This window comes from Pithys albifrons, chromosome 2 (genome assembly GCF_047495875.1).
Source record: "Pithys albifrons albifrons isolate INPA30051 chromosome 2, PitAlb_v1, whole genome shotgun sequence".
Classification (NCBI taxonomy): Eukaryota; Metazoa; Chordata; class Aves; order Passeriformes; family Thamnophilidae; genus Pithys; species Pithys albifrons.
The window spans coordinates 68,609,687-68,637,044 of NC_092459.1; the positions used below are offsets into that span (position 1 = coordinate 68,609,687).

At 38.3% G+C, this 27,358-nt stretch overlaps 1 protein-coding gene across 2 annotated transcripts; it reads right to left on the minus strand.

Moving 5' to 3' along the window:
* Positions 1–4: 4 nt before the first annotated feature.
* On the minus strand, positions 5–25,483 carry PLG (plasminogen). 2 transcript variants are annotated; one of them, XM_071549403.1, is made up of 19 exons: positions 25,358–25,483; positions 22,000–22,135; positions 19,519–19,625; positions 15,440–15,554; positions 14,471–14,610; positions 13,804–13,921; positions 13,563–13,681; positions 12,493–12,655; positions 11,775–11,905; positions 10,852–11,017; positions 9,941–10,104; positions 8,920–9,068; positions 7,286–7,379; positions 5,632–5,752; positions 4,846–4,920; positions 3,841–3,981; positions 2,641–2,747; positions 1,635–1,780; positions 5–689 (listed from the first exon to the last, which is right to left on the minus strand). In XM_071549403.1, the coding sequence occupies exons 1-19, from the start codon at positions 25,404–25,406 to the stop codon at positions 528–530; spliced, it is 2,403 nt and encodes an 800-aa protein (XP_071405504.1). In that variant the 5' UTR covers positions 25,407–25,483; the 3' UTR covers positions 5–527. The 2 variants fall into 2 exon arrangements, with proteins under 2 accessions (XP_071405504.1, XP_071405503.1); XM_071549402.1 differs by having other exon boundaries at positions 13,804–13,924.
* Positions 25,484–27,358: the final 1,875 nt, after the last annotated feature.

Below are 27,358 nucleotides of genomic sequence, written 5' to 3' on the forward strand. Positions count from 1 at the left end.
TGTGTCTGCTTACTTTTTTCCCATCCTGTGTATTTAATGCTACAAGATATATTTAGTAAAACTTCACATACATATAACACTTGTACTGTGAGATTCTTCTGTAGGTTGTAGCATCAAATTGGTAAGAGGCTCAGACAAGTCACACAAAATAAAAAATATTCTCCTTTCTTCATTTGTTGGAAGCACAACGTCTTGGGAAATGATCACCTTAGAAGAAAACATCATTGTAGCACCTAATATATAAGATCAAAAGGTAGGTGTCCAGTTACAGTTAAGGTTGGGATTTTTGACATGTAATCCAGAGGTGTGTAAGTCTATTGTCAAACATAGCAAACCATACAACATATAGAAACAGGGTAACACATTTTCAGTTGGGTTTCTTGGCAATAATTACTAATTTATGTCAATTTTAAATCGATGATCATATTTATTTACTTTCTTATGAATGATTGTTGCTTTAATATTGCACTTGGAATCTTGTATTTCTGCCATATTTCTTTCCAGGAGAGGGCAGTTCATACCCAAGATCAGTTGTTTTCCATTATACTTTCAATCCAAGGAATATAATTGGAGACTCTAACATAAACACCAGGTTTCATGGGTTGGGCACAGCCAAGGCCCCAAGAGGTTACTCCATGTTGAACAAATTTATCTTGGTCGAGACAGACTAGAGGTCCTCCACTGTCCCCCTAAACAGAGAAAGAATAGGATGATTCCTTCAGTGACAGATCTATGTGCAAGAGTGGCCTTCTCACAGGAGGCACAGAAATAAATATATGTCTTACATGTGAGTGACACACAAGTTGTAAAGAAACACTGGAGTTCTAGCCAGGCAATAGTTCTCTATGCATGTTGCTGAACACTTATGTAAAGGCATCTCTTCACATCACCCAGGCATTATATGATTTTTACAGTAAGGGAATTTGTTGAGAAGGAATCTGATTGCCCTTATGAACTTAAACTGAACTTCCTCAGTCTCTTTTCTGAGGTCTTCGGGGCTTCCTGTTGTTACCAGATGATTCAGTGGTACTGACATTTGGAAATTAGCGGTTCCTTTGGCCCTTGTTTTGCCTGAATGGCAGGCTCCACTTCATGGTTCTTTGACTGCTAACTGAGATGTTTCAGGTTTTTAACTGATCTAGCTTGGACATTGGAGGTAGTCTAGCTGAGGCAAGCAAAGTGGTCCGAGAAAAAAAAATCAGACCATTTATCAAAGTTGGCTTCCATTCATCTGACTTGTGCATCTGTGCGTTACCATGTGCTCTGTAGTTCAGGTTTATATGAAAAATTGCCTGCCCTGCTTCCTAGCAGCAAACAAGGGAGCAAGGGAAGAGCAGAATCCATGTGCATTTTTCATCTTAGATGCCATGTGGTGTAGTAACATCCCAAGGATATTTCTGGTCCTGGCCTCTAAAGCCCAGAAAGTAAAGAACTATTTGATTTGAATGTGCTTACAACCAAACCACAGAATCACAGAATATTCTGAGTTGTAAAGGTTCCACAAGGATCACTGAGTCCAACTCTTCAGTGAATGGCCTGTACAGGGATCAAACCCACAACCTTGGCACTATTAGCACTCTGCTCTAACCAACTGAGCTGATCTCAGTGTCTCTGATGCTTCCAGATTTTCTTACCTGACAGGTATCTGTGCCACCATGAATATTCCCAGCGCAGAGCTCGTTCTTTTTGACTCTACCATTCAAAAATTCAGGGCGGTTGCATATTTTATTCTCAATTACAGGAAATCCAGTTTCCTTTAAGTAGCCAGAACCAGCAGTTCCTTTGCAAATAAAAACAAAACCAAAAAAGAGTGAATGACAAAGGCAAATATCATATTCACAAAACAAACATCAGGATGTGGATAAGTAGTAAAATAAGCATAGTGTTTATGCACTGTGCATATACTTCTCATGCATAATATGAAGATATATCAAAATCAATAAGCATTAGCAGTATGGTGGTACTTATCACCGTCTACCACCCATCAACATCCACACTGCACTGATGACTTTCCTGCTCTCACACTACATCCATGTGGATCCAGTACCCACTGATATTTGTGGGAGTCATTCCCAAGCCACTTTATTTCTCTATATTTGTATTTTCTGTGGAAGAAATGAGGTAAGAAGTAAACAGTTGAAAATGGCACAATGGGCAAGGAGGCAGAGAAGGTTGCAATGCACTTCTCAATCAAGGCAGAGTGGGAGGCTTTGAAAATGAGGGTTACATTTGTGTGAGATATGAACCGGGCTGGCTGGGAGGAAGAATCTTTCAAGAGAATGAGCAAACTCACATTTATGCGATCAAGAAATAACCTAAATCTAGAAAACTATCCTCAGTAGGGTAAAAGCCCACTTTGGGGGAAGGCATAGGGAACTGAGAGAGAAGAATTACCAGCTCCTTAGGTCTGATACTTGTCTTTCTGTATTGGTTTAGAGGGTATAAGTTTACATGGCACGTAGTGATTTAGGAGAATCTATCTCAGCAGGAGAGAGTGGAAAAAATGGCTGTACTCAATGATTTTGGTGAAATAAGTTTTTCATCAATAGCTTATGTGGGGTACAAAGAGAATACAGTTTGGATACGAGTATATACCAGTCTCCAAACCCTGAGTTTTCAGATATGTTAATGCTGTCTCACCTCTTGTATCCCCCCAGCCCGTCACGTAGCACTCCTCTCTTCCTCCTAACACAGCATTTTCTTTTGGTAAACAAACTGGGATTACATGATCATTAATGTCTGCTGGGCTGAAAGAAACAAAAAGGAACAATCATTAGCACAATTTTATCTAATATCACCTTCAGGTTTCTAGAAAGACTATATGCATTCGGTCATCTATCTTAAACATCCTTTGCTTCAGGTAAGAGTTTTTTCTGATGTGGAAAACTATTTTTTTAGGCTCAAATCCCTCAGAAAGTGATATGTAAAGGAAAAAGTCTGAAATGAAGAACAGTTAGAGTATTTTGATACCCACATAAATCCAGGAGAATGCTTTGATTTAGGCTAGTGCATTTCCAACAAAACCTAATTGCAAAGCTGTTAGAAAGGGTGTGAATTAGTGGCACTTTACATATGCTAACTGTGTTAGCTTGCTCTGCTTCATCCAGTCTGATTATAAATCACTTTCCAACAGGACATTTAGCACGCAGCAGAACCTATGTCCCTCTGACTTGCCTTTGGGTGGTGCAGCTAAGGCTCCTTTACAAAGCCACATTATTACGCTGAACCTGCATTTGTTTTGGACCTGTGTTGAAGCCACAGAAATCAAAGCCCAAGAACCATATGTTCACATCTGCTTGCAACTCTGTGGACATACTCCTTTTGATTGCATAGTTCCACAGAAAGCAATTCTGATGAATGAAAACAGATGCAAGAAGGACCATACTGGGTGTTGCATAAAATGTGCATGCTCTTTGACTGCACACGGTCCAGATCCAAAGGAAAAGGAAATCTGCCCACCACAGCATGAGAACAACATGGAATGCCGTCAGGCTAATATTGCAGGTTTCAGTCCTCATTATCTTATCAAAGTAGAAGCATGTAGAAACAGACTGAAAGTTCCTCTGGGCATTACCTCCTCCTATTCTGCTGCCACTGCCTCACCTCCCAGCAGCTGGCACACAGCACATTACCAGCCTGGGTCACTGTCCCTAGCCCTTCTCCCCACCTGAGGCAGACCTCTCACTTTTTGAAGCCTTGGAGCTTCTGCAGAAAGAGAAGTAAGAGAGGATCTTAAATAACCCGTTGAACACAGAGTGTGCAGAAACACACATTTCTTCAACACCTAGCAGAAAACACTTTTTAATCAACTTGTCCTATCAGAACAAGGTGAAAGGGTACCTGCTGAGTTTTAGCAGTGCAATGTCTGCCCTGTGTGGCTCCTTGAATAATTTCTCAACATCACGTTTTTGTACTGATGGCTCTGATGCCACTTCTCTGTGTAATCCAAGGTATACTCTATATGCAGCTGGCCGTGAGGACCTATTGGAAAAGGTTGCACATGGTGAGCTGATGAATACACACCCAGAAAATAGACCACTTATGTTATTGGGCACCTTGTTCTCTCAAAACCAGAAAGCCAGCTTTGCTGTAAACTTAATCCCTTATTGTGATGCACAAAATCATGTTGGCAAAAGTTATCACTGTCACTGGTTTTCAGTCAAAACTCAGCTTTAATGAATGACAAATAGTCATGGGTCAATTAGAATCATAATCCCATAGAATCATAGAATCTGCTGAGTTGAAAGGATCATCAAATCCAAATCCTGATCTATGTAGGACACACCAAGAATCACAGCTTGTCCCTGACAGTGTTGATCAAATGCTTCTTGAACTCAGACAGGTTTGGTGCTGTGATCTCTTCCCAGGGGAGTGTTCCAGTACCAGCCGTCCTCTGGGTGAAAAACCTTATCCTGATATCTAACCTAAACCTCTCCTGACTCAGGTTTATGATGTTTCCTTGTGTCCTGTCACTGGTCACGAAAGCCAAGAGATTGGTTCTTGCCCCTCCTCTTCCCTTCATGAGGCAGTTGTAGACTGCAATGAGGTCTCCCCTTAGTCTCTCCTCCAGGTTGAACAGACCAAATGGCCTCAGTCACTCCTCATATGGCTTCCCCTCCAGACCCATCGCCATTCTCTGGATGCTCTTTAATAGTTTAATGTCTTTTTTATATTGTGGTGCCAAACAAAAACTGCACACAGTACTCCATTCTCAATTCTCAGCTGTTTGCAATACTGAATTCTTAGCTGTTTGCAACCAGCTCAGGTTGGTTATTTCCTCTTTTGCTTCTTCTCTGATTTTCTATCTAGTGTAAGATGTTGGTGTGGGCTACAACAGATACTTACTTTTCTAAGCAATGAGCGGCAGTAAGAACCCACTGAGGATCTATCAGAGTTCCCCCACAGAAATGCAAGCCATAACTGTAAGAGAGCAGAAAGGCATAGAAAGGGCATTGGCTTACGATGGAAAAGTTAATTCTACTATAATCATGTAATTTTTCTAATATGTGCCTTTACAAACTAAAGACATTATTCTACAGTTTCATTAAGGAACATTTTGCTTTCCTTGAACAATATTTCTTATAATGATAGTAGTGCTCTGCGGACATTTTAATGAGGCCTTTGCTCTTAACCAGTATTTCTATTACTGGAAAACCTTGTGTGCAGTGAGGTTTGCCATTTCAGAGATTCCGTATTTTTCTATCTCTAATCACAGTCAGAAAGCTCTGCAACTGGCCCTGATTCCTACTTCTGTTAGTAACTTTGCCAGTAGGATCAGATACTGACATGGAAGGACAGATCAAGATCTGTACTGACCATACTTCAAACTGTTGCATTTACTCATAGGATACTGATTTTATTATAGAATACAGTGGCAGGTTAAAAGTCATGCTGCCTTCTAGTAAAAATGTTTTTGAAATTAGTGGTTTTATTGATCTTAGGGGTATTTGTCACAAAATAGAACATTCTTTGTCTAAATGACCTCTCTAAGTTTGCCACACAGAATGTTTATCTGTGAGCTATTTTTAAATTAAAAACAAGTTTAAAATGCTGCAACCACATACTATAATACCCTATGAGAGGCAAGCTTTCTTTGAATATAAAGTCTAATGTAATGGGGAATGGCCATACCTGGTACGGAGACTGATCTGCCAGGGCCAGGAGTGTGGATGAGAAATACACCCAGCAACAATCCTTTGAGCACACAACTTTGGTCTGATCTTTGATTTTCCACATTCATATTGAGCAGGAGCTAAAGAATAAGAAAAAAAGTGTTACAAGAAACATTAGTGTATGTGGACGATGTTCACTATGAACTCAGAAAACCAGAAGGTGAACCTGCTACAGTTGCCACTTCAGCTTTTGATTCTCTTCAGGCAATTCTGTGCCATGTATCACCTATATTTTGTTAGGTTGCCTTCATCTGGAACACTTAAAAATGCCTAGTATTTTTTTTCACATACAGTTCCAGTGGTCATCAAATTACACATGAATAGCTCTACAATCAGAAAGAAAAAGAAAAAAAGCAGAAGGTGAAGGAGAAGGAAAGAGAGAGAAAGAAAAAAAAAATTCTCCCAACATCTTTAAATGTATGCTTACAGGTTCTAGCAGTGCAGAAGTTGCACTGGCAGAGGTTTTAAACTGATCTTGGTGGTATAGCATGTGAAATTCAATTGTGTCCCTGTGGAACAAAATTTTGCCCACTATTATCTCAGGATCATTTGGTACTTCAGATGTCTCTGACTTATTAAAAAGTATAGTTCTTGTTTGGCCATGGAAAACTGACTCTTATCAACACAGAACTTAGAATCTGTTGGCAGCAAAAGGAACTAACTAATGAAATTAAGGTCAAACACTATGTTTTTTCTGTTCTTTTGATGAATTATCTGAGAAAAAAAACTACTAATTTAAAAAAGAAGTGAATCATCAAATTGAATAATAACCTTGTGAAAATGTCTTTTTTTCCCCTAAGTGTCCCAGTGCAACGCTTTCAATGTAGTACTATTTTTACAGCTATAGTGTGTGCATGTTATAGAACATCTTTCTTCTTGTTTACTCCATTTTGGGGTTTTGATGAGATCAAATTTTCTTCTGCTCACAGCTGAGAGGATAAATTAGCAAGAAAGCACCCACCCTTCTTTTGAGTGGAAAGTATCCCTCTTCCTAGTATAGCTTTTGTTGTTTTTACACATTAAAAGACTAGAAATCAAAATGTTGTAAACTTTTCTCATTGTACACTTTCTTGCACCGCCTCATTCAGAGTACTAAATGGCTTGAATAATACTAACAAAGAAAAAGGCATCTGGTTAAATATTTAGGGTCAGATACACTTTCCAGACATCAGATATGGTGCAATATTAGAGGAGGGTCAATATGGTTTTCATCGAAAACAGAAGCAGAGTCACATGAGAATGGAGTGCAAAAATGTTTCTGAAATAAGAGCATGCCTTGTTTAGCCTGGCCACACAAAGAGTTATGCCGGTTGAGTGGGAAAGAGCAAGGAAAATTTCTGTTGGAACAATTCTATTTTGAAACACAGGGCACAAAACCCCATAAGCTTCAGTGGGCCCAAGGTGTATCTTGTGATGCGCTTGGGACTTTCAAAGAATGAGCACCAGTTTAAGACTTCAGACATAGACTTTGGCCATCAGTTCCCAAGAGCCTTAAATTCCAATCTAAAGCTCTTGCTCTTGGATCAGTCTTTCAGACTAATCACTGAAGGGATTCCAGTGGTCATAAAAGGTTACAGGAAAGGGATACAACTAGTCTTTAAAGGAATAATTACGGCACTTGGGAATGTCACAGTACTCCCAGGCTTTTCTTGGGTCTGTTGTGTAGCACCAAGGTCCATTCACGTCTCCATCAGGATTCCTGCAATACTGTAATAAAGAATATACAAGCTGTTAGCCATGAAATAAAAAAGCCTACCAATTAAAGTTTAAAAATAAAACTAAATTAAATTTGGGAAATATTTTTTAAATTCTTGTTGTAAATGACATCAATTGCTATTGTCAAATTTTTTGTCTTTTTTCTATTTACTCTGTGAGTTTAGAAAGAGGTAATAAAAATGAAACTTCTTCAACTGTCTTCAGACAGTAAGCTTCAATAGTGCAACCTCAGACTTCTAACTTCTTAAAAAGCAGATGATCTTGACCTCGGATGAGGTTTTCTAAAGCACTAAACCACTCCTGCTTTCGCTGCAGTAGAAGCCAGTAGGGTCAGTCCTGAGGTCTTTTTCACATCTAGTCTGGGTGCATAACTCTGGGTCAAGTGAGTATGGTGTAAGGTTCTCTAGCACAACCTGGTGGTGCCTATGGTGGTGCAGGTGTGCAATGTTCATCCTAATGTGAGGTCCCTGGTTAGCTCAATCACTCTCTAGGTTTTTACTGGGCATAGTTACTGATCTCTGCTCAGCACAGACTCTTCACACAACTGCACGCTACCACATATTTTTTCTAGTTCCCCTCCCTACAGTGAAATATTTGCTACCAAGAAAATATTTGAAAATATTTGCTACCAAGAGTCTCTGACAAATGCAAGAACTAAGAAGTTATGGCAAGCAGCTCTTCAGAGGGAGTTTTCCCAGTATGAGCTGGAATTCAATACAGGGTATGTGATGCCATCAAATAATTGAGGAAAGCAAGCTTTAAAGTCATGTACCTTGTGAAAGAAAATAGTTCAGTTTAGCAACATTAAACAAGTTTTTATATCACATACAGAGTTTTTCATACATTAGGCAAGTATTGTATATGGAATGTTACAAGTCTAGAGAACTAATGACGAGAACATGTGCTAGGGCTAGGGAGATGAAGGTGGAAATAGAGATTGTCTTACAGGATGGGTCAGGTACATGTATAACCTTGTATGATGGGCTGTGGCAGAGGCTGAAGGACTGGAGGGGGAATTACCAGAGGACTGGGAACTGCAATTCATAAGCTATGCATCTTAAGGGTCTTGCACTGAACATTGGATTCATCACCATCTCACCTGTCCCTGTTACTACTGTCCAGGTCAGCTGACAATTTCAGGCCTAATTTCAACTTTAAAGCCTGAATTTGGGCCCATCTGGCCAAACCCATAACACTGAATTATATGACCAGGTGCTCTTTCTGTCAGAGGAAACTGAGATGCTGCCCACAGACCAACTCTAGATAGTCCTCAGCAGTGAGGAGAAACAAGTGCCCATCTGAAGCCCTTTGGTTGTGATGCAGAAGCATTGAGTAGAGCTTATGGGCATCCCTGTGTCCCACAGAAGTACAGTTTGCTCAGGTCAACAAGAAGTATCATGATCAGGTTCTTGGATTGAACTGAAGAAAAGAAATTAATTAGCAAAGACCTGTCACAAAATGCTTACTGAAGGACCCTGAAGAAGATAGGCAAAGCTCAATGACAAGAAGTATTAAATGAACAGTTGTTTACATTTTTATCCAGGCCTGCTCTTGGATGAGTTGTGGGAGTGAAGTAATCATGGCTATGAGGTCTCTGAGAACTCCACTCTTGACAAGTTCTGCCCCTCACAGTTTTTGATACTGTGCCACGGTAGTCTTTACCATTACCATTAATGCAGTCTGTGAAGAAAGAAGAAAAAAAATTATTGTTAGCTGAGGGCTGTTGAGCCACATCCATATTTGATTGTGGTGAAGCAGAGATAAATTTGAGGAAATACTACTGGGACTTACATGACCTACATAATATGTAGACACGGAAAGAAGGACAACATAGTGTCAATGATGGCTAAAAATGACATTTTAATTTCCTTGCATTTTAAAAGTTTTGTCCATGATCATGAAAGTCATAAATCAAGGAAGCTTAGAATCAGTTGATCCCTCATGTCTACAGAAGTCATGCATGCATGAAGTGTTTTCCTTGTGGTCACGATATCTGTCCAATGGCAAGTCTTACAGTAGGTAAAAAGCAGTATACATGTTCCACCAAAATATTTAGCCCTATAAACAGAAAAATGTGCTGTAGCAAAAAAGAAAAAAAAAAGAAAGCTGCAATCCTCCAACCATCTACTACATAACAAAGTTGCATCTGGACTGAATTTAAAAAAGCCAGCTGTCCTCTAATGGGAGATGGAACCCTGGAAATGTGAATGCGTGTCAGAGGAAAAGACTTTTTGGAACAGTTGCTGGCAAAATGCCATCACTGCTACATTTACTGTCATTGCTAATTGCCCTCCCACAGTAGTGTGGACATTAGAAGCCATCTGTTTCCAGTATTGACAGATGTAGTATATGTAAGAGGTGATATTAGTCCAAAATCAAATACAGAAACCCTGTTATAAAGTTGTACAAGAATGCTCAGAAAATGAAGAGAGTGGATTCCATATTTATGTAGAGTTTCCTGTATTTCATCCTTATTTAATTCCTGAGGATGTTTCCATAAAAAACAGCTTTCTGGTTATGAGCATCTCTGGGGGAGCTGAAAGTATTCTCACCAGAATTTGGTTCCAGTGTGGTCTGAGGAGGATTTGGTAAAGGTGGTCCTTGGTCATCACACCTCTTCAAGTTGCAATACTCCCACCTCACACGGGGATCAGTGGTGTAGCACCATGGGCGACTATCAGCATCTGGGTTTCGGCAGTAATTTTGTCTCAGGTCCCTACAAATGCAAATATTATATTCCTATCCGTGCCACTGCTCTGGGGACAATTCAAAAGAACATTTTGGAAAGCAGGTCTGTTATAGGGTTAGTGTGTTTCATTTATCATATACATTCTGTCATTGCTAGTTGAAATCTTTTTTCCACCATAAGGAAATGATAACACATATACAGAATATTTAAATACGCCAAATACTTATTAATTAATTAATGCTTATAGTAGAATATAATTTAAAAATCCAGATAAGTAAATGCACTCATGCATAGCAAAGATATAATTATTTTTAATTTTTCAAACACAGTGATAGCTTTTAAAAAGATTTTTTTTGTATTTTGGAATAAATAAGTGGTAAATGTTAGGAATAAGAACACAACCCTTCCTCAAAGCTCTAATGACCTGCAGACCAGAAGACATAGAATTATATGCATGAATAATGTAATAAATAGAAACAGTTAATTTCAATACAAGGAAAAATTGATGATAACTATTAATTGCTTTAGAAGCAATGTATAAACACAATTGATTAGTTTGAAGCATAATAGTGATAACTGTGGTTTCTTTCAAGAGGAGGTTAATAGAAAATATTTCTACATTAGAAAAGAAGAAAAGGAAGGGATGATTTTTCTATCAAGAACACTCCCTTCCCAGCTTGGAAATCATTGTTGGGAAATGATGATACAAATCAAAACAAGTTCATGATGAATGATCATTGTCCATTCAAACCTGGAAATGGGAAACACACGTACGCATTTGGGAAGTTGTCTGATGTTTTGTTGTGTCGGTGAGGTGACATTGAGCTCCAGGCTTGACATTTCTTTCCCGTGACAGTGAAAGAAGCTGTACCACGGTAAGTCACACCATTGCCATGATAGCACTCCTCAGTAACTTGAGCCTGCTCAGGCACATCAACAGCTGTAGTGAATAACAGAAACCAGTCTCTTTCATCTTAATACTTTGACATTTATACATGAGCATTGAAAACCAACAGAACACAAGCCAGAGCATTTCACTGACCACCACAGTATGCTCTCTGTAGGAGAATCCTTCTCAGACTGCAGATCAACAGGAATATTTCAAAAAATGTTTGCAAAAAGTTCATGATATGCCAGATTAAAAGCACTTGTACATCACTTTTACTGTCACACATGGAGATTTAATTCAACTGACAAGACAAATAGTTAACATATGGATCCAAACTTCTTCAGGGTAGGGGACTGCCTGTGTCTGCCACAGGTACGTGTGTGGAACAAGACTCCCTTGTGCAAGAAGAATTTTCTTCTGATTGCTTTCTGTGAATTCTTGGTTCAGTGTTCTTAAATTATCTTAGGTTTTGCTTTGGATTCAGTTTTTCAGGAACTGGTATGTAAAGCTAATTAAATTTTCCATGAAACATTTCAAAATTTAAAGGTGAAGGTAATTATCACTTGGCAAAATGAAAAACCTCTGTGACTGCAATTTTTCCTGATCAGGGTCAGTGGGTGACTTAAAACCTTCTGCAATTAACCATCAGATTGAACACACTAGCCTGGGCTCCAGATCAGACCCTGGTGTTCAACTGATACATGGCAACGCTGACAATGACAGCAATAATACAACTGAGTAGAGTCTCTCCAGATTTTTCAAAAAGACCCATGATGACCCTCCACTTCCTGTTGTCTCCTGTCCTTACCAGGGTTTTCTGTCTCTGTCCGATCACAGGAGGGGATGTTGCAGTATTCCCACCGGGCAGTCCTGTTGGTGGTGTAACACCACGGCATCTTCTCACCATCGGGATTTCTGCAGTAGTTTTCATCTAGGCCCCTGAAACAAGAAACCTGGCTAATAAAAGTCTTTCATAGAAATCTGTTAAAAGTTATGAACAAAAGGAGAATGCTCCTTGCTTATGGGTTTACTGCTGTATTTACTGGTGGGCAACTGTTGCTGTCATTTACTAATACCGTATGAATAACTGCAATTCATTAGTGCGTTGGATGTGCTAAACCAGACACCTGCTATTTTGATGGATGAATTAAGAGACTGTAATATTTTGAGGCCAAAAGCAGCACAGCAGAAACATAAGGTGAAAGAATCTTAGCCCCAAGCAAATACCATAATTGTAACTTTCTTATTCCACATTGCTTAACTGGAGCAACAATACAGTAAAAGGATGAAATGAGGAGGGAAAAAGTCAATCAAGCAGAACTTGAAAGTCAGAAGGTAAGACACTGGTATCCAAGAACAAAAGAGTGAATAAAAATAAACATGCAAAAAATTTGAGAATATAACATCCCTCAGGTGATGAATGCTGGCGTAACTGAAGAGCTTTGCAATAAAGATGAAGAAAACTGAAGTAATTCTGTGCCTTGGTACTTCTCATGGACACTGAGTAACAGAGACTTTTCACCTACTTGCAGGGGTAATTTTCGGGAGTGCGAGCATGTTTGTGCGGAGATTGAGAACTCCAGGGCTGACAGGTGTTTCCTGACTCAGTAACAGCTATTGTGCCCCGATAGTCTTCTCCTCTTCCTGAGAGACACTGACGTCCTGGTGCAGGAGCTGGTGGGGGTGTTGCTGTTACAGAAAAAGGAACTGGAATTATTCAGTCTTCTAGACATAGTAAAGAAACCAAAACTACAAACCAAAACACTTTGGGCTTTATAATTAAGCTTTCATTGCAGGTTTAAATACCAAAATATTTGAAAAGTCCAAAAGGCAGAGAAAAGATCTAAAGATACCTTTCTTAACTTTTCTTTCTCCCATTTTATCTTCTTCACAAGCACTCTGGCTGCCGGAAGGGCATTTGCATTTGCCCCTTTACAGCAGTCAGGATCCATTACAAGATACAAAAGTCAGGATGGTAAAGTACTAGCAGCCACATAAGAACACAGCTGGAAAATGAGCAAGTGGTAATACTGTGAAGAAAACTGGGGTGAAAGTGGCAGGGACATCAGTGATATGTAGAGGTCTGGATGTAGATGTAAAAGGGAATACTCTTAAATGGTGAGAGACAGAAAGGATGAGGTCTGGAAACAAGTCCCAAGGAAAAGTATCATGGCAAGGACAGGCCTTTAAGGGAAAATAAAGCTGAAAAGGTGGAGAATTTATTTGGAAGAGAAAACAAATCCAAGGGATTTTCAGGAAGAGTTAAACTGTTTGATATCAAAACAGGAACATCAGAAGAAACCCTAAAACTGCTGAAATGCCTGGTCATGGTAAAACACATCAAGGAAGGGAGATGAGACCAGGCAAAACCATTAGAAATGCCTATAATAGAAATGTCCAACCTTGGAAGAGTTATCAGATGCTCATTTCAAGGTGATTTTTCCTTTGATATAAAATTCAGCAGCCTTTTATTCTTTCCCATATCTTTAGGCCTATTCTATTTATTCTAGCTCCTTACACCACCCTGTTTCAAAGCTGTCTAGATGTCTTTGTGTCTAGAGGTCATTGTGCCTAGAAGTCTGGAAGTCAGACTCACTGCAACGAGGAATGTCGCAATAATCCCAGCGCTTAGTTGAACTGGTAGTGAAACACCAGGGTCGAGGTTCACCGTCGGGATTACGGCAATAATTCATCCTCAGATCCTTCTCTGGAAAGCTGAACAGGAAAAACAAATTTTAAGATATGTCACTAATGTCTATAACAATTATCCTATCTGGGAAAGGATGATCTTGAGGTCAACATGGACATTAAATAGACCATTGCAGAATCTGACTCACGTTTCTGGGAGGTATCCATGAGAGTGAGGCTTCTGGGAGTCCCAGCGCTGGCACTCAAGCCCAGACACTGTTGTTGCAACTACTCCATGGTAGTTTTCTCCACTGCAGTGCATACATTCTACTGTAGGAACAATGCAGAATGAGAACCAGAAAGTCCCAGAGGAATATATATGTATATGTATAAATATATGTATAAGTATATATGTATATATATGTATACGTATATGTATATGAATATATATATATACACACACAACTGTAACAGTTTATAGTATTTCATTAAAAATACCTCCAGCATTGTAGACTATAGTTCTTAAAAGAGCTAAATTTAAACTACTAAGCTATAATTTCAAATCTGTGCCATGCTACTGTCATGTTTTGTTGAGTTTGTACTAGCAATTGTCATTTGGTTGAATTCTAAGGCTATGATATATGAATACACTCACATAGCATTTTTTTATCTTGAGGAAAAAAGTAGTTTAAATAGCTGTTTTGAGGGTCTTTGATATCTTCCTTAGTGGTGGTGTAAATGTCCTTGGAAAGTTTGAGGTTGAATCAAACTCAAGTTTGGAACAATTACTCAATTAAAAATAAAAGTATCTGAACAAATTCACATTCTTGAACACATTTTGCAAAAATGGAAAGAAGTCAGTATGTGTATCCTGACCTTCACACTCAGGGATGTTACAGTAATCAAATCGGGTATCAGGATCTGTTGTGTAACACCAGGGTCCCTTTTCATCGTTATCAGGGTTTCTGCAGTAGTTTTCCTCCAGTCCTGCATTGGGATATTTTTCAGGTGTATAACTGGAACAGAATTAAATGGAGTTACAGAATAAGGCAAGTGTTACAATTGTTCAGCTGAGGACTCTAAAATGAAATCTTTATCTGAGGACCAATTTGTTGATGTTGGTCTTTAGAAGTCTCCTAATTGCCACTATGTGGCGTTGCTGAAGAATTAGAAGTGCCATAGCAATAGACTCCAGGAAATATGGCAGCTCTAAGGCCAGTCATGTCTTTAATACTTGCATTCACTTTAGCTGTTTGGTTTCCAGCAATTACTGCCCAGTCAAGATATCATGTACCTCTGGGACATGTTTCCTGGGAGTCACAAGGAGAAGATACTTGCTGTATGAGAGAGTCTTCTGTAACCTGAATGCTATAACTTCTGAATAGAAGGCTACCAAATAAATCCAGTTAGGTGTTTTTCATTAAACAGAAGAAATACTACCCTATTAATTGTGGATTCACTGACAAAATGATGTTCCTCTATCCCATCTGCCACATATTATACCTATGGCCAAGTGCAGAAGTTCTTGCCTGGGTGAGATTAATAGAAAATTCTTATTTTAGTGGAACCAGGTGCTTCCCTATCTAATATTTTGCTCATGTAAGGACCACAACATTTAAATGAAACTGCCAAGGCTGACAATGTCTCTGTTGATCATGTAGCACCGCTTGGAGGTCTCTGAGTTACAACTCAGATTAGAGAATTATTTTGTTCTAGATAGGTACAAAAAATATTCTACAAGAAGACTTTTATCACCAAACAAATTGCTTACAAGACTAAGTAGCACATATGCATGGCTTAACAAAATTTCAGAAAAATACATAAACAGATATGAAAAGGCCTTACTTTGGTTTATGTGGGTAATTGTCAGCCCACTTCTGGCATCGCACACCTTTCTGAGTTTTGGCTTCTGTTCCTCTATAATCCACTCCTTTTCCCTCCTTGCATTCTAGAAGATAAACTGAAATGATATGTGCTTATTTAATCAGTGTCATGACATGTCCATTGGATTCTAGCATATAAAAAGAATCCATTTTCATGTTAATACATTTAAATACACTGGATCATATTTTGACATTCTTATGCTGTCAAAAATAGACAGTTCACATTTTAAAACCTACTAGTTACCCGATGTCCAAATTGTATTAATTGGGACCAAAATGTATGGGAAAGAAAAAATTTCCACATCAGAATTCCAGAGAAATGAGTGGAACACAACCTGGTTATTTTGGGAACATGCTATAGTAGATTTAAATAATAAAATATACCTTTGACATTTAAATTGGCACTATAATAAAATAGAAATAGATTCTCTTTTCCTTACCTCCTATGATGTTATTATAGTTGTGCACAGTAACTAAAATCAAATTTTCAGTCACCTGAATTCAGCTGAAGACAGCAAAACATATGCACAGATGTGTACACATACTATTTTACCAGTTTAAATATGCAATTTTTTTAAGTTCATATAAATTCAGATGATATTTTTTCATTAAACTTCACCACGTGATGAATGATATTTAATTATATCATGATATGCTAAAAGATTGACTCTTTCCTGCACAATATAAAATGGATAGTTTACTGAAAGTGCATATTATATATACTTTTGCAGTCTTACATTTTGGAAATTAATAGTGTCTTCATTTAAAAAATGGTAAATAAGGACTGAAAGAATTAGCAATGAAATCCTGTCTCTATATAAGACAAAGGGAATTGTAATGCTGAATAAGTCTGAGGTTTGTGTTAGTAGCCTTAAAACATTAAATTGGTTTAAATTAATAATCATTAAATTAAACAAGATCTGAAAGCTCCATGTTGTAATTTTTTTTTCCCAGGAGGTGGGAGCAACCACAACTGTGCAGAGCCAGTTTTGCAACATTTTTTCTCTGCATCAAAATTGTAACAAAGCTGACGTACAAGCAGAAGATTAACAGAAATCTGGAGAAATAATGCCATTTTTACACATATCTGTCTTGCCTGGAGTGAAAAGAATGGATATTTGAATCCGAAATAAGGTCCTGGCTTTCTGAGGGCCAATAGGTGGTTTAGACTTGGATTTGTAGATGTACCTTTGGGCATACTTTTATTTCAATGCATACATAGAGAAAGTTTACTCTAGAAACTGTAGCTGGAAGCCATTTGGATACCTCAAACAATTTTGCAATAAAATAACCTTAAACCCCTCAATTACTGAACACTGACTTGGTCAAGTGCTGACTCTTTCTGTTTGTGTAAACTTTTGACCATTTATATAACCCTTAGATCTTTTTCTGTCTGATGACAAATGACTAACTTTGATCCCCAAGCTCAACCAGTGTCCCTTGGGTTAACTATTTACAAACAGATCTGTAGATAACAATTCCCAAACGCAGCTTCAAATCTTTTTACTTTAAATCAGAAAAAGTTAACTTTTTCTTTTATAGCTCATACTATAGAAAAAATAACTTTTAAAACTGTCAGTTTTATACTAATTATCATCCTTTTCTTTGAACGCAATGATAAATAGCAATGAGGTCTCACTGAATGATTCCTTCAACTTAAAAAAAATACTCTTAATTTCAGCAATAGTATTGCAAAAGCATCTGTGCATATGAAAGGAGTTTCCTTGAAGTATCTGGACAGCAGCAGCGGCAGGAGACAGTGATGTGATCTGCCTAGGTAAAAGCTACATTTTCCATTCTGTTCTGCAACACTAGATTAAATGGATGATATAATTAGAATGGACTCATAATTATTTGAGACTCTTCAAATAAAACCATAAGCAACAGAGAAACCATCTGACACATACACAATAGGCTGTGTTTGAAGTCCATGATATCAAGTTCCATCTTTTGGTTTCTGTGGGCAAAGGTGTAATTTTCGTACATTTTTATCACATCAAACAAGTTTTTCATGTTTGTACTGGTGAGGTTCTGGTTTTGAAGAAACTAAAGTTCTGTGTCCAAAAAAATATAGTAATAAATCCTCACTGAATCTTTCAGGACCAGTTCTAACCTCAGTAAATCCAAGGGATATCTCAAAAATAAACCAAAATCACGGTGCAGATCCTCACAGTAAACAAAACCAATATGATTATTTACGTGTAAGTTACTCATTCAGCCTCTTAACTTTGTTACTTGGCAATTGATTTATTCAGTTTTCCTTCTACAATAGAAATTGCAGAAGATTTCTTGTAATTACTTGATTTATTGAAATTCCCATCTGCTTCTGGATATAATTTAAAAATCTCAGTTGTCTTTGGTCCAAATCCCCCTAAAAAGCATGATCAGCTTCTGAGCTGGATGAAATTGCTCAGAGCTTTGCCCAGTAAGTATCTGAAAGGCTGAAGGCTCCCCAGCCTATCTGGGCAATGTGGTCTAGTGCTTACCTACCATTTTTGTGAAAAATTACTTTCCTTATATCCACAATGTCTGAACTAAATCTCACTAGGATGTTCAGCTGCAAACTAGCTAAAGCTATTGAGCTACTAAAGCCATTGAACTACCTAAAATCTTCTTTCAGCTGTATACACATAACATTATGTTATCCTACAAGTCTTTGTAGGTCAACAGTGAAGTCAAGATGCAGTTTTCAGGAGTTCATGGATATTTACTGTCTAGTTATTGTGATTCTCGACTTGTAGTTAGAAACTGGTCTATCACAACAATGACATGATTTGCAGCAGCCGAAAACCTAGTTCATTTTAGCTTTTCATGCACCTTTCTTTGTTGAAGGAGACCAACATTTGAGAGATAATATAGTTTCCAATTTCTGAATATTCTCAAGTGCATTAAGATTTTTTTAAACTTACAAATTGGAAAATGGTCAAAGATAATTTACATAAAGTCACTTAGCACAGAACTGTAGTAATTCTTTTTAAAGTTTACCACATTATCTTACATCTGAATGATCACTAAGGAGGTCCTTTCTCCCTTGTGTATTACTAAATCAGAGAACAACACAATGTAACTTCTGTTACATCAAAAATAAACTACCTTCCTTCTTCCCTGTATATAGCAAGAGCCCCATGTTTGATTATGTAATTAAAAATAGTCTTAAAACCCAATAGTTGTTCTTCATCTGGCATAAGGTGATAGGTTTTTAAGAGATGGGATAAAAAATTGAATGGATGCCATTTCTTAGAGACAGACTTCCTATTTTCAGAAAGAATTATAGACCAAATGCATTTCTGTCAAATAATCCTCATCTATAACAAACATGATCAGAAGTAAAATATGTACAAAAGTGGAGTACAAAAATTCACCAAGTAAATTAATTATGCCATGAAAATAAGATTAGGGTAAAAATGTCACCAAATGCATTAATTAAAGAGTATAAAGATCATATAATGATATACAGATATTATAAAAATAAATAATTTTTATCTGAAGCACAGTTAATACTCTAATACTTCTGACAATGTATGCAAATAAAATAAAGTTGATTTGAGTCCCACCCAAGTAATCAGTGAAATTTCAGTAGTGATAAAAATGATATTATTTGGTAGCTTCCAGCAGTTATCCTGTGGGCAAAGGTCTGCCTCAGAAATCACTGCCAGCACAAATAGCTTCTCCCAGTATCCTCAGCAGAGATACAAAAAATGCAGACATAGGTTATTGGCTGGTTCCAAAGAAGGGGAGAGAAGGTACTCGTAAGCATCTCCATTACTCCCAGCACCTTTTGCATTCTCCAAGCAATACTGCTCTTTTCTACTCGTGAACCCTAGGATTTAGGGAGTGGGAAAGATGCTGGAGCAGTAATCTGGGGAAAAAAGAAATCTTTACCAGTTATACCAGCACTGTGACTAATCCCAGGAACAGGTTAGGTACAGGCTGACCTACCCACTTTGCCTCACCCAGTGTAGGTTTAGCTCCCATTTACAGTAGTGAGTCCCAGTGAAAGCATATCTCAGTGAAATAATATAGAAAAATACATAGACCTACTTCTTTTTTCATAAAGAACTGCATTTGTTCTTCTGAATATCATTGCTGTTTTGGTGTTCTCAGACAATGTTAAACACTGTTGGTCTTTACTGGTAAATAAGAAGGCCCTGTTGAAATTAAGAGAAGAGAGAAATATAAGAAACAAGAGGTGAATATGTTTGCTTTCCTGAGTACCTTTTAAAGTATTCTGTTATCATTTTAGCAAGTATTACAGTTCTGTGATATTTAAGATAAACTGAGGTTTTCAAATCACTGAGTATTGCAGCTCACATTTTCAGTGGTGATTTTGACTCCTAAGTTGTCATACCAAACTTGTGTTGAAAGAAAACTGCAAGAACAAATCATAACAAGGAATAAAGGAAGTTTATAATGTGCTAGATATTCCAGAAAACATGTTGGAGTGTATGCACAAGGCACATTGACCTTATTTCAAAAATGTTAGTGGTCCTTCAAGGAGTGAGACATTCTATAGTATACAGTAGTTGCCAAGGAGCAGGTAAAACACAACAATCCAAGACCTTAAATTATCTTGTGATGACTGTTCTGAATCACTGTACATGAAGCAATGTAAGCACTTTGTAAGACTCAGCCTTTTGTCTTTTCAGCAAGTGCCTCAGCTGTAAGTCTGCAAAACTGGAGCAGATGGTGTAACCGTTACAATATAATCCTGACAGGCTAAATAATTCCTTTTCTGAACCCCCAAAAGTACAACAACAGCATGGCATTCAGTGGGTTGGTCTATAATACAAAGGGAAACACTAACAAAGCACATTCTGTAATGCTGCAATCAGCTGGCATGGCTCCAGTGTGGCTGCACTTGTAAATTCACACAGCCTCTCCCCAAAGGAGAGGAATCACAACTGTACCCATTGCTGACAACCATGTCCATGAGTTGTCTGGGAAGTGCTGGCTGTCCTGGGTCAAAATTACACCAAGGGCTGTTACCTCCAATTCAACTCAGCTGTCTTAACTTTATATTAACTTTATATTAACTTTATAAGTAGGGATGAGCTAAGGAGCATGGACCAATCCACTGCTAATGTGGGATAAGTAGTCTGAAGTATTGATCTGAACTGATTGGTCTGAATCACTGTTGTGAGAACACTGCAGTGCTGGTCTGATATTAACACTCTGCCTAATATTTGCCTTTCTTCTCCCATATCCTTTCCTGCCAGATAGCACCTGTTCTTGCTTGATTATAATACATCTCACATAATTAATTAGGGATGCAATAACCCGATGTCCCTCCAGTGTAAGATGATGGTAGGCTCAGACCTGAGGCAGAAGCTAAGGAATGATATTATGTCTGAATATGCCCTAAAAGGGAACAATAATCCCCTGAAAAATGTGAACATATAATGTAAAATATACAGACCTGCCCTCTCTGCCTCCCTCCCTCCCTCCCATGTGCTACTGAAGCTCTGCCCTCTGTGATTTTCAGAGAAGGAAACTGAATAAAAGGGAACTGGTGGTACTTCACACAGTAAGCAAACCCCTTTCATCCTTCAGTGTTGCACCTCTTTAAAATAAATCTCATTTTTCCTTTTGATTTAAAACACTAATTTACAATTCACATTCAAAACATTACCAGGTATACCTGCCTTGAATAAAAGCCTTAAGGAGAACCAAGTGCTCAAAATAGCCCTGCAGACAGTCAGTTTACTGAGTTCAGAAAGGTGTGCTGCAGAAGTAGCAGGCTGAGAACTCATGAAGATTGGAATAGAAAAGCCCCCTGCCCCATACGTGAGGACTGTGTCCCACTGTACTAATGGGTATCTATCCTCACTGCTCCAGTTTCCTGCTATACTGCTGGATTTTAATGGGCTCTGAGTCTTTGGTACAAAAGTCTCAGAAGCCTTAAACTCAGAGCAATAATCCCCCCTGGACAGCATCCTGAGCAAAGGCCAGTGGTACAGACTGGTCAACATCTTCTGTGCTTTCTGGCCCCCCGAACCTGGTTAAATGCAAGTGCAGAGAGAGACCTTGGCTGGAAGTGGAGTTTAGGATTATTAAAGTTTAGGTGTCCATCTCTTTCTCAAAATAAATAGAAGTTATGTAAGTACAAATTCTGGTAAAATTTAGAATAATGGATGTATCTGCAAGACAGGTAATGCAATGAACATAAGCAGTGCCATTATTGTTGTCCTAAGTGTCCAAGAAATTAATTATGACTCTTTGTTGCACAAGGAGTGCAAGAGTCTTGATAAAGTCATGTTAAGTTGCTTTTCAGAGTGCCAAGCTATGCATCAAGGTGTAAAGATTTTCAATAAAAATTCAACACAATTTTATTAATTTCTCTGTTTCCACAGTCTTCATCCATATGTCCCAGGCATTCTATTTGTATATATCTTTTGTTTTTCCAGTAAAGGTCAAACACACGTACTCCTAAGAAATCCCTTGAAAGTTTAGACTGATGGTAAATAAGGCGGATTGCTCTATCATTTGCAATGAAAGATATATATGGGAACCAGTGGGAATTACCTGCAAGCAAACTTATTTTCATTTTCACATTGCTCTGCACATTCTTCTTCACTATTTGTCTTATAAATTTGCTTCATTGGGTTGAGCAGCCAAGCTCCCTCTGTTCTCACATAGTGGTCAAGGACACTTCCTTGCACTGAAAGGAAAAAGGGAGAAAGAGGTGAAAATATAAATGCTGATATGATTTATTTCAAACTTTTATGTCAAACTTTGTCACGTAGTTGTGCAACATGATCATTTAGCTGCTGAAATAATTGGAGTAATTGTGAAAAAATATGGATAAATCTTCCTTCCCTGGTGTGATAAAGGGCAGCATCTCTGAAAACCAATGTAAGGCAGGACAGAGTGGCTTGAACAGTGCTTTGTATTGTTCCGAATGTCATAACAAGTACCACAAACCTAGGGCATAAAGTGATAGGAATACAGAAGATGACCCAAGGAGCAAAAAAATGAGGCATTGAAGAGAGGAACCACTGACCACACCTACTTTGAAGACAGTGGAGAAATGGGACTCAGGAAAGATGTGAAACAAGGTTGGTCCATTGCTGGTATCTACCCCCATAGAATGACTTCAGTTTTATCAGTCACCTCTTTTCAAAGGCTCTTACTCTCGCAGGAGGCAAGTCATCCTCAGTCACTAGGGTTATCACTAGGGTTCAGTTTGTCATTTTTGTAATAACTTTGTATTGAAGTTAATAATCAAGGTATCAGCTGTTGCCCTCCTTTGCAATGAATTAACTCAAGACACTGAATTGGTAAATAAATTCACGTAACAACCTCTGAGTTGCAGCTGTGTGTGAAATACATAGGATGCTAAAAAGTACAGCTATGTTTAATAGTTATCTCAAAAAAGTGTTCAAGTACTGTCCTCCTTGTAAGGGATTTCTCCATTTAGTATTTTCCTGTTACAGCTATGTGATCTCTAAATGCTTAGTTTAGTTCACAGCACTGTGACTTTCATGACTTCCAGCTGTGGGTCATGGAGTTGCATGAGTCCTGTGATTTTTACAATTTCTTTATCAGATGAGGGTATGACTTTTCTGACAAGTGGTTTGCACCGGGAGTTACATGTCCTGCATAGTTTCAACCCCAAATAGACAGCTGGCCCATAGTCTTTGCAGTACATCTTAGTTCTGTTCTGTGTTTTTGTGTCTGGCTTTACACAATTGCTGAATAAAAGGCATACAGGGAATGAACCAGACCATGACTGCCCTCTCATGCCTAACAGCCATGCTGCACATAGGAACCTCTTCCTCCTTCTATATTTTTTCTAACACCTGTGTGTCTCAGCCACAGCCAGCAGGAGGGACAATAAGCCCCCTTCTCCCACTCATATCCATGGCCTGTGGCCGGGGACTCCACGGGGTTGTTCAGTGAAATGTCTCTCCAGCTGAGGAAGGCAACAGCTTCTCCCTTTCCTTTTCTTTTAGTGTGAAGCAGGCTTGTGTGCCTCCTGGTATTAAATTTCTTCACCTGAGAGGTATCTCAGCCTGCAGTTGACTATTTTCTTAAAGATCATTTTGCACCTACAAGTAAGAGCTGATAAAATAGGGATGAAAGCCAAATTATGCTTCCTCACATACCCCTGCAAACTCAGAGAAATTACTGAAGGGTTTTCTCTGCATGTAGACAGGGAAAAGTTTAGCCCTAGGGTTCAACAGGTAGTTTAACAGTATGCATGAATGAAAAGGACAGCTGCTGAAAAAAAACCAGAATAAGTGAAAAAGGATACAGTGAAATTTCATGTGACAGGCAGAAGAATCATGGATTCCACTAGTTATTTCAAAACAAAAACATTAAGAAGAAATGAGTTTTGAGAGAAAACATTAAACTAGGTTAAAACAATGTCATAGGGATGCTGCAATGCTCTCCAGAAGGAAGAGAAAAACAAGTAAAGAATTCCCATTATGGTACAGTTTCCATGCAACTTTAACTCTGTTCTGCTTTGACATTTTGCAATAATATTTTCTTTATTATTGCAGCATTTTATTTTTGAAATATCAACAGGTTCATAATTGATTTGAGTCATAAAAGTATTTTCATCCTTTTCTGCTATCTTTATATAACAGAGCATAATACCTTGAGAAAAAAAAAAGAAAATATGCAATCTGAATATAAACACAATAAATTTTCCTGCTATCATTCCCCCCATGTCTATGGAATTTTACAGTCTTTGAAAAATGTATTACTATCTTATTCAGAAATGCAAATATTTACTGCCATTTGATACAGGTTTTGCAAACAAAAACATAAAGTATTGCACATAAAAGCCTAAATTCTTTATTTTCCTCCCTCCTATAAAATTCTTACTTATTTGAGAAGGGTGTTTCATTTGACTGAGGCTATTTTTCTGCAAAACAAACCTTAGAAACTAGAATTTGAACTAAGTTGATAATTCTTAACATTAAATAACAGCTAGATGTTTTTTTGCCAGGGTATGTAAAATATTTCTAGATAAAATCTACCCATACCTTTTCCTAGCAGTTATCTTCTTTTATATTTTATAACTACGTATGTAAAATGCTTGTTTACTCTCTTGGATCTTTTTATATACATTGGCACACTCATAACTCTATTTTTTCAATGCAATCACAAGAGACTGTGTGGTTATATGGACACCTGAAAGAAGATGTGTGATTTGAATCTCATAGTTCATTGGAATTTAAGGTTTTCAGGGCAAAGAATATTTATATTTCAAATTTCTGCAAGAGTTGCAAGCTATGAAACTCAAATATAAAAAGACATATTCAGGTCTTGTGTGTTACTATTTTTTTTCTACTACCTTCCAAAAAAATATCTTTTCACACCAAAAATACTCCAAAAACTGACACTGGCCAGATTTTGGCCTTCCTATCACACAGAATGAAAAATTTCCTGTTAAGATTGTGGCTATGAAAAAGGCTAAAACCACAGTACATAGAACAATTTTCCATTTTCTTTGTGATTCTGTTTTGCACAAGCATTAGCAAATTTTAAAACAATCAAAATAAGGATCACAGTACTTGGCAATAACAGAAAAAAGAAAGAAAACCCGAGATAAAAGGCTGCTGAAACCAGTGATAGCCACATCTTTGTATGAGCCTTTGACTGGCCATGGGGCAGGGATGCAGGGAGCTACTAGTTCCTAACAGAGACACCAAGGCTGCTGCTCTTCTGGTGTCTCTAACAAGCACAGCCCTGGAACAACTACAGCTCTTGCTTTATTCAGCAGCAGCTTTTGGTGGCCAGCAAGCCCTGACTCCACCACCATCCAGGGAAGTGGTGACACAGGAATTTGAGGGCCTACATTCACCACATAGAGATTGCAAACATTTGGCCCCAGTCTCACTCAGGCAAGTAGAAAGCAAAGGAGTCTTACCTGAGCTGAACAAAAACAGAAAGAGAAAGGCAGCTTTGCTAATCCCCATTTTGGCCTCGCTGGTGGGTGCTGGAAGTTGTGTGTGTTGGTGCACAAAGTTTTATTGACTCACACTGGAGTGAGGCAGCATCAAACAAACAAGGCAGGAGGATTAAGTTAATCATTCTCCCATGCTGTTCCCCCCTTAACGTGGTTTGGCCACTCAAACAACCTTGAATTGGATGGATTACCAAATCAGATTCAATCATTTCTACTGGATGCTGGGAAATGTGAAGGCGTTTTCTTGTTTTACAGGATAAATTTTGTCCTCAAATGGTTAGGTCTTTCTCTGCTAGAGAAAAGACAGAAATAATGTTGCTGGAAAGCACAGGTAATCATGTGTCCAGGCAAAATTTGAATTTCTCTGGATACTGTAGTCTCAGTAGTAAATTCAACCATGCATACCTGTATTGATTTATAAGGACCAACTTCTATTTAATCTCAGGCTAAGCACTAGTTTAAGATCCAGATAATATCAGCTCTCTAAAATAGTTTAATTTTGCTTCTCTATTAAATAATTTCTTCTCTGCTATGTCTCCCTGATCTAGACTTTTCTTTTTTCCTTCTATTTGGGAGTAGGACTTAATTTTCATTTCAGTTAAACCTTAGTTTTAAGAGGACACTCTTAAACAATAGATTTAAGAGCCATACATAGCAATTTAGTGTTCTTCCTTACCAGACATTTAACCTCACTCTGCATATACAAACTCATCCGGCGGGGTTGTCAGACTTTGCTCATCTGTGTGTTATCCTGATTTCAACATCAGTTCACTCTGCATTTCCCAAGCAACCTTTACCTTGGAAAAGTTGCACTGCAGCACCATTTCATGGATTCTCTTGCAGGCTAGCTCACTAGTGTTGTTTCAAAAGAACTTGTTGAATCAAACGTGCTGGTGACTCACCAGAGGAAGCAGGAGCAGGATGAATATTGGATGAGGAAAGCAGACTTGAATGGGCACTGCTGGCTCATGCAATTCAGTCTTCTGCAACTGAAGGCCAAAAGTTCACAGAATCATGAGTTCCTTCAAAAACTAATGAGCTTAACCATTTCCCTGTTTTTCTACTGGCTTTAAGTAGAAATTACATTGTATTGAGGGTTTGGGATAAATTAGCTTCTATTTTACAGATTATGTGAAAAATCTAGGGCTAATCTGGTTTGTGGTCCTATGCTATTTTTCTCCTGTAGGGTACTGTAAAACCATGTTATTTGGTTGTCTTCTGTGCTTGAAGCCATTTCAACGCAACTTATGAACAATGGCAAAGCATGGTGTACCTGTAGAGGCTTGGGATGCCAGTAATGTTAGTCCAGAGAAACAAAGCAGATGGGCCCAAGAGAGGAGCTGGTGGGAGCAGGACTCAGCTCAGGGAAACACTTGGAAGGTGACAGGGAGAATGGCTTGCATATAGTGCAATTATATGTGGGATTGGGCTTACCATGTTTTAGGAACAATTACTCATTGGGAAAGAAGGATAAAATGAAGAAGCAGAAATCAAAATAGGTTTCACTAGCAAGCAGGCTTTTGGGAACTATTCAAGTTTGGTTTAGCCCTACATGTTTTTAACAATCTTAATCCCATTTTCGATTCTTGCTCCAGATCCTGTTTTTCCTCTCTCCTGCTCTATACCCCCTGACTCCCTTGTTGCTGTCTTTTACACAGCCACAGCCAGCATCTGCTTGCCAATCCCTGTGCCTCCTTCCCAGCAAATATTATCAGATAGCGGTTTTTTCTTTACTACAATGCAAAAATTATTTTCTGCTCACCCCTGCCCTCTCCAGCATCTCTGTCACTTTCCCCAGGCTTCTGTATCCCCCATTTCCTCTGATGTTTTTGTCAGGTTACTGTGTTATGGTGCATATCTAGTGGTTACAGTCTAAGAAAAAAGCTGCATAAGTAGCTAAGTGCAGCTGTTTCTTCTGCATGGGAGAGGTTTGAAAAGCCTTGAGTCCTTACTGAGTTTGTA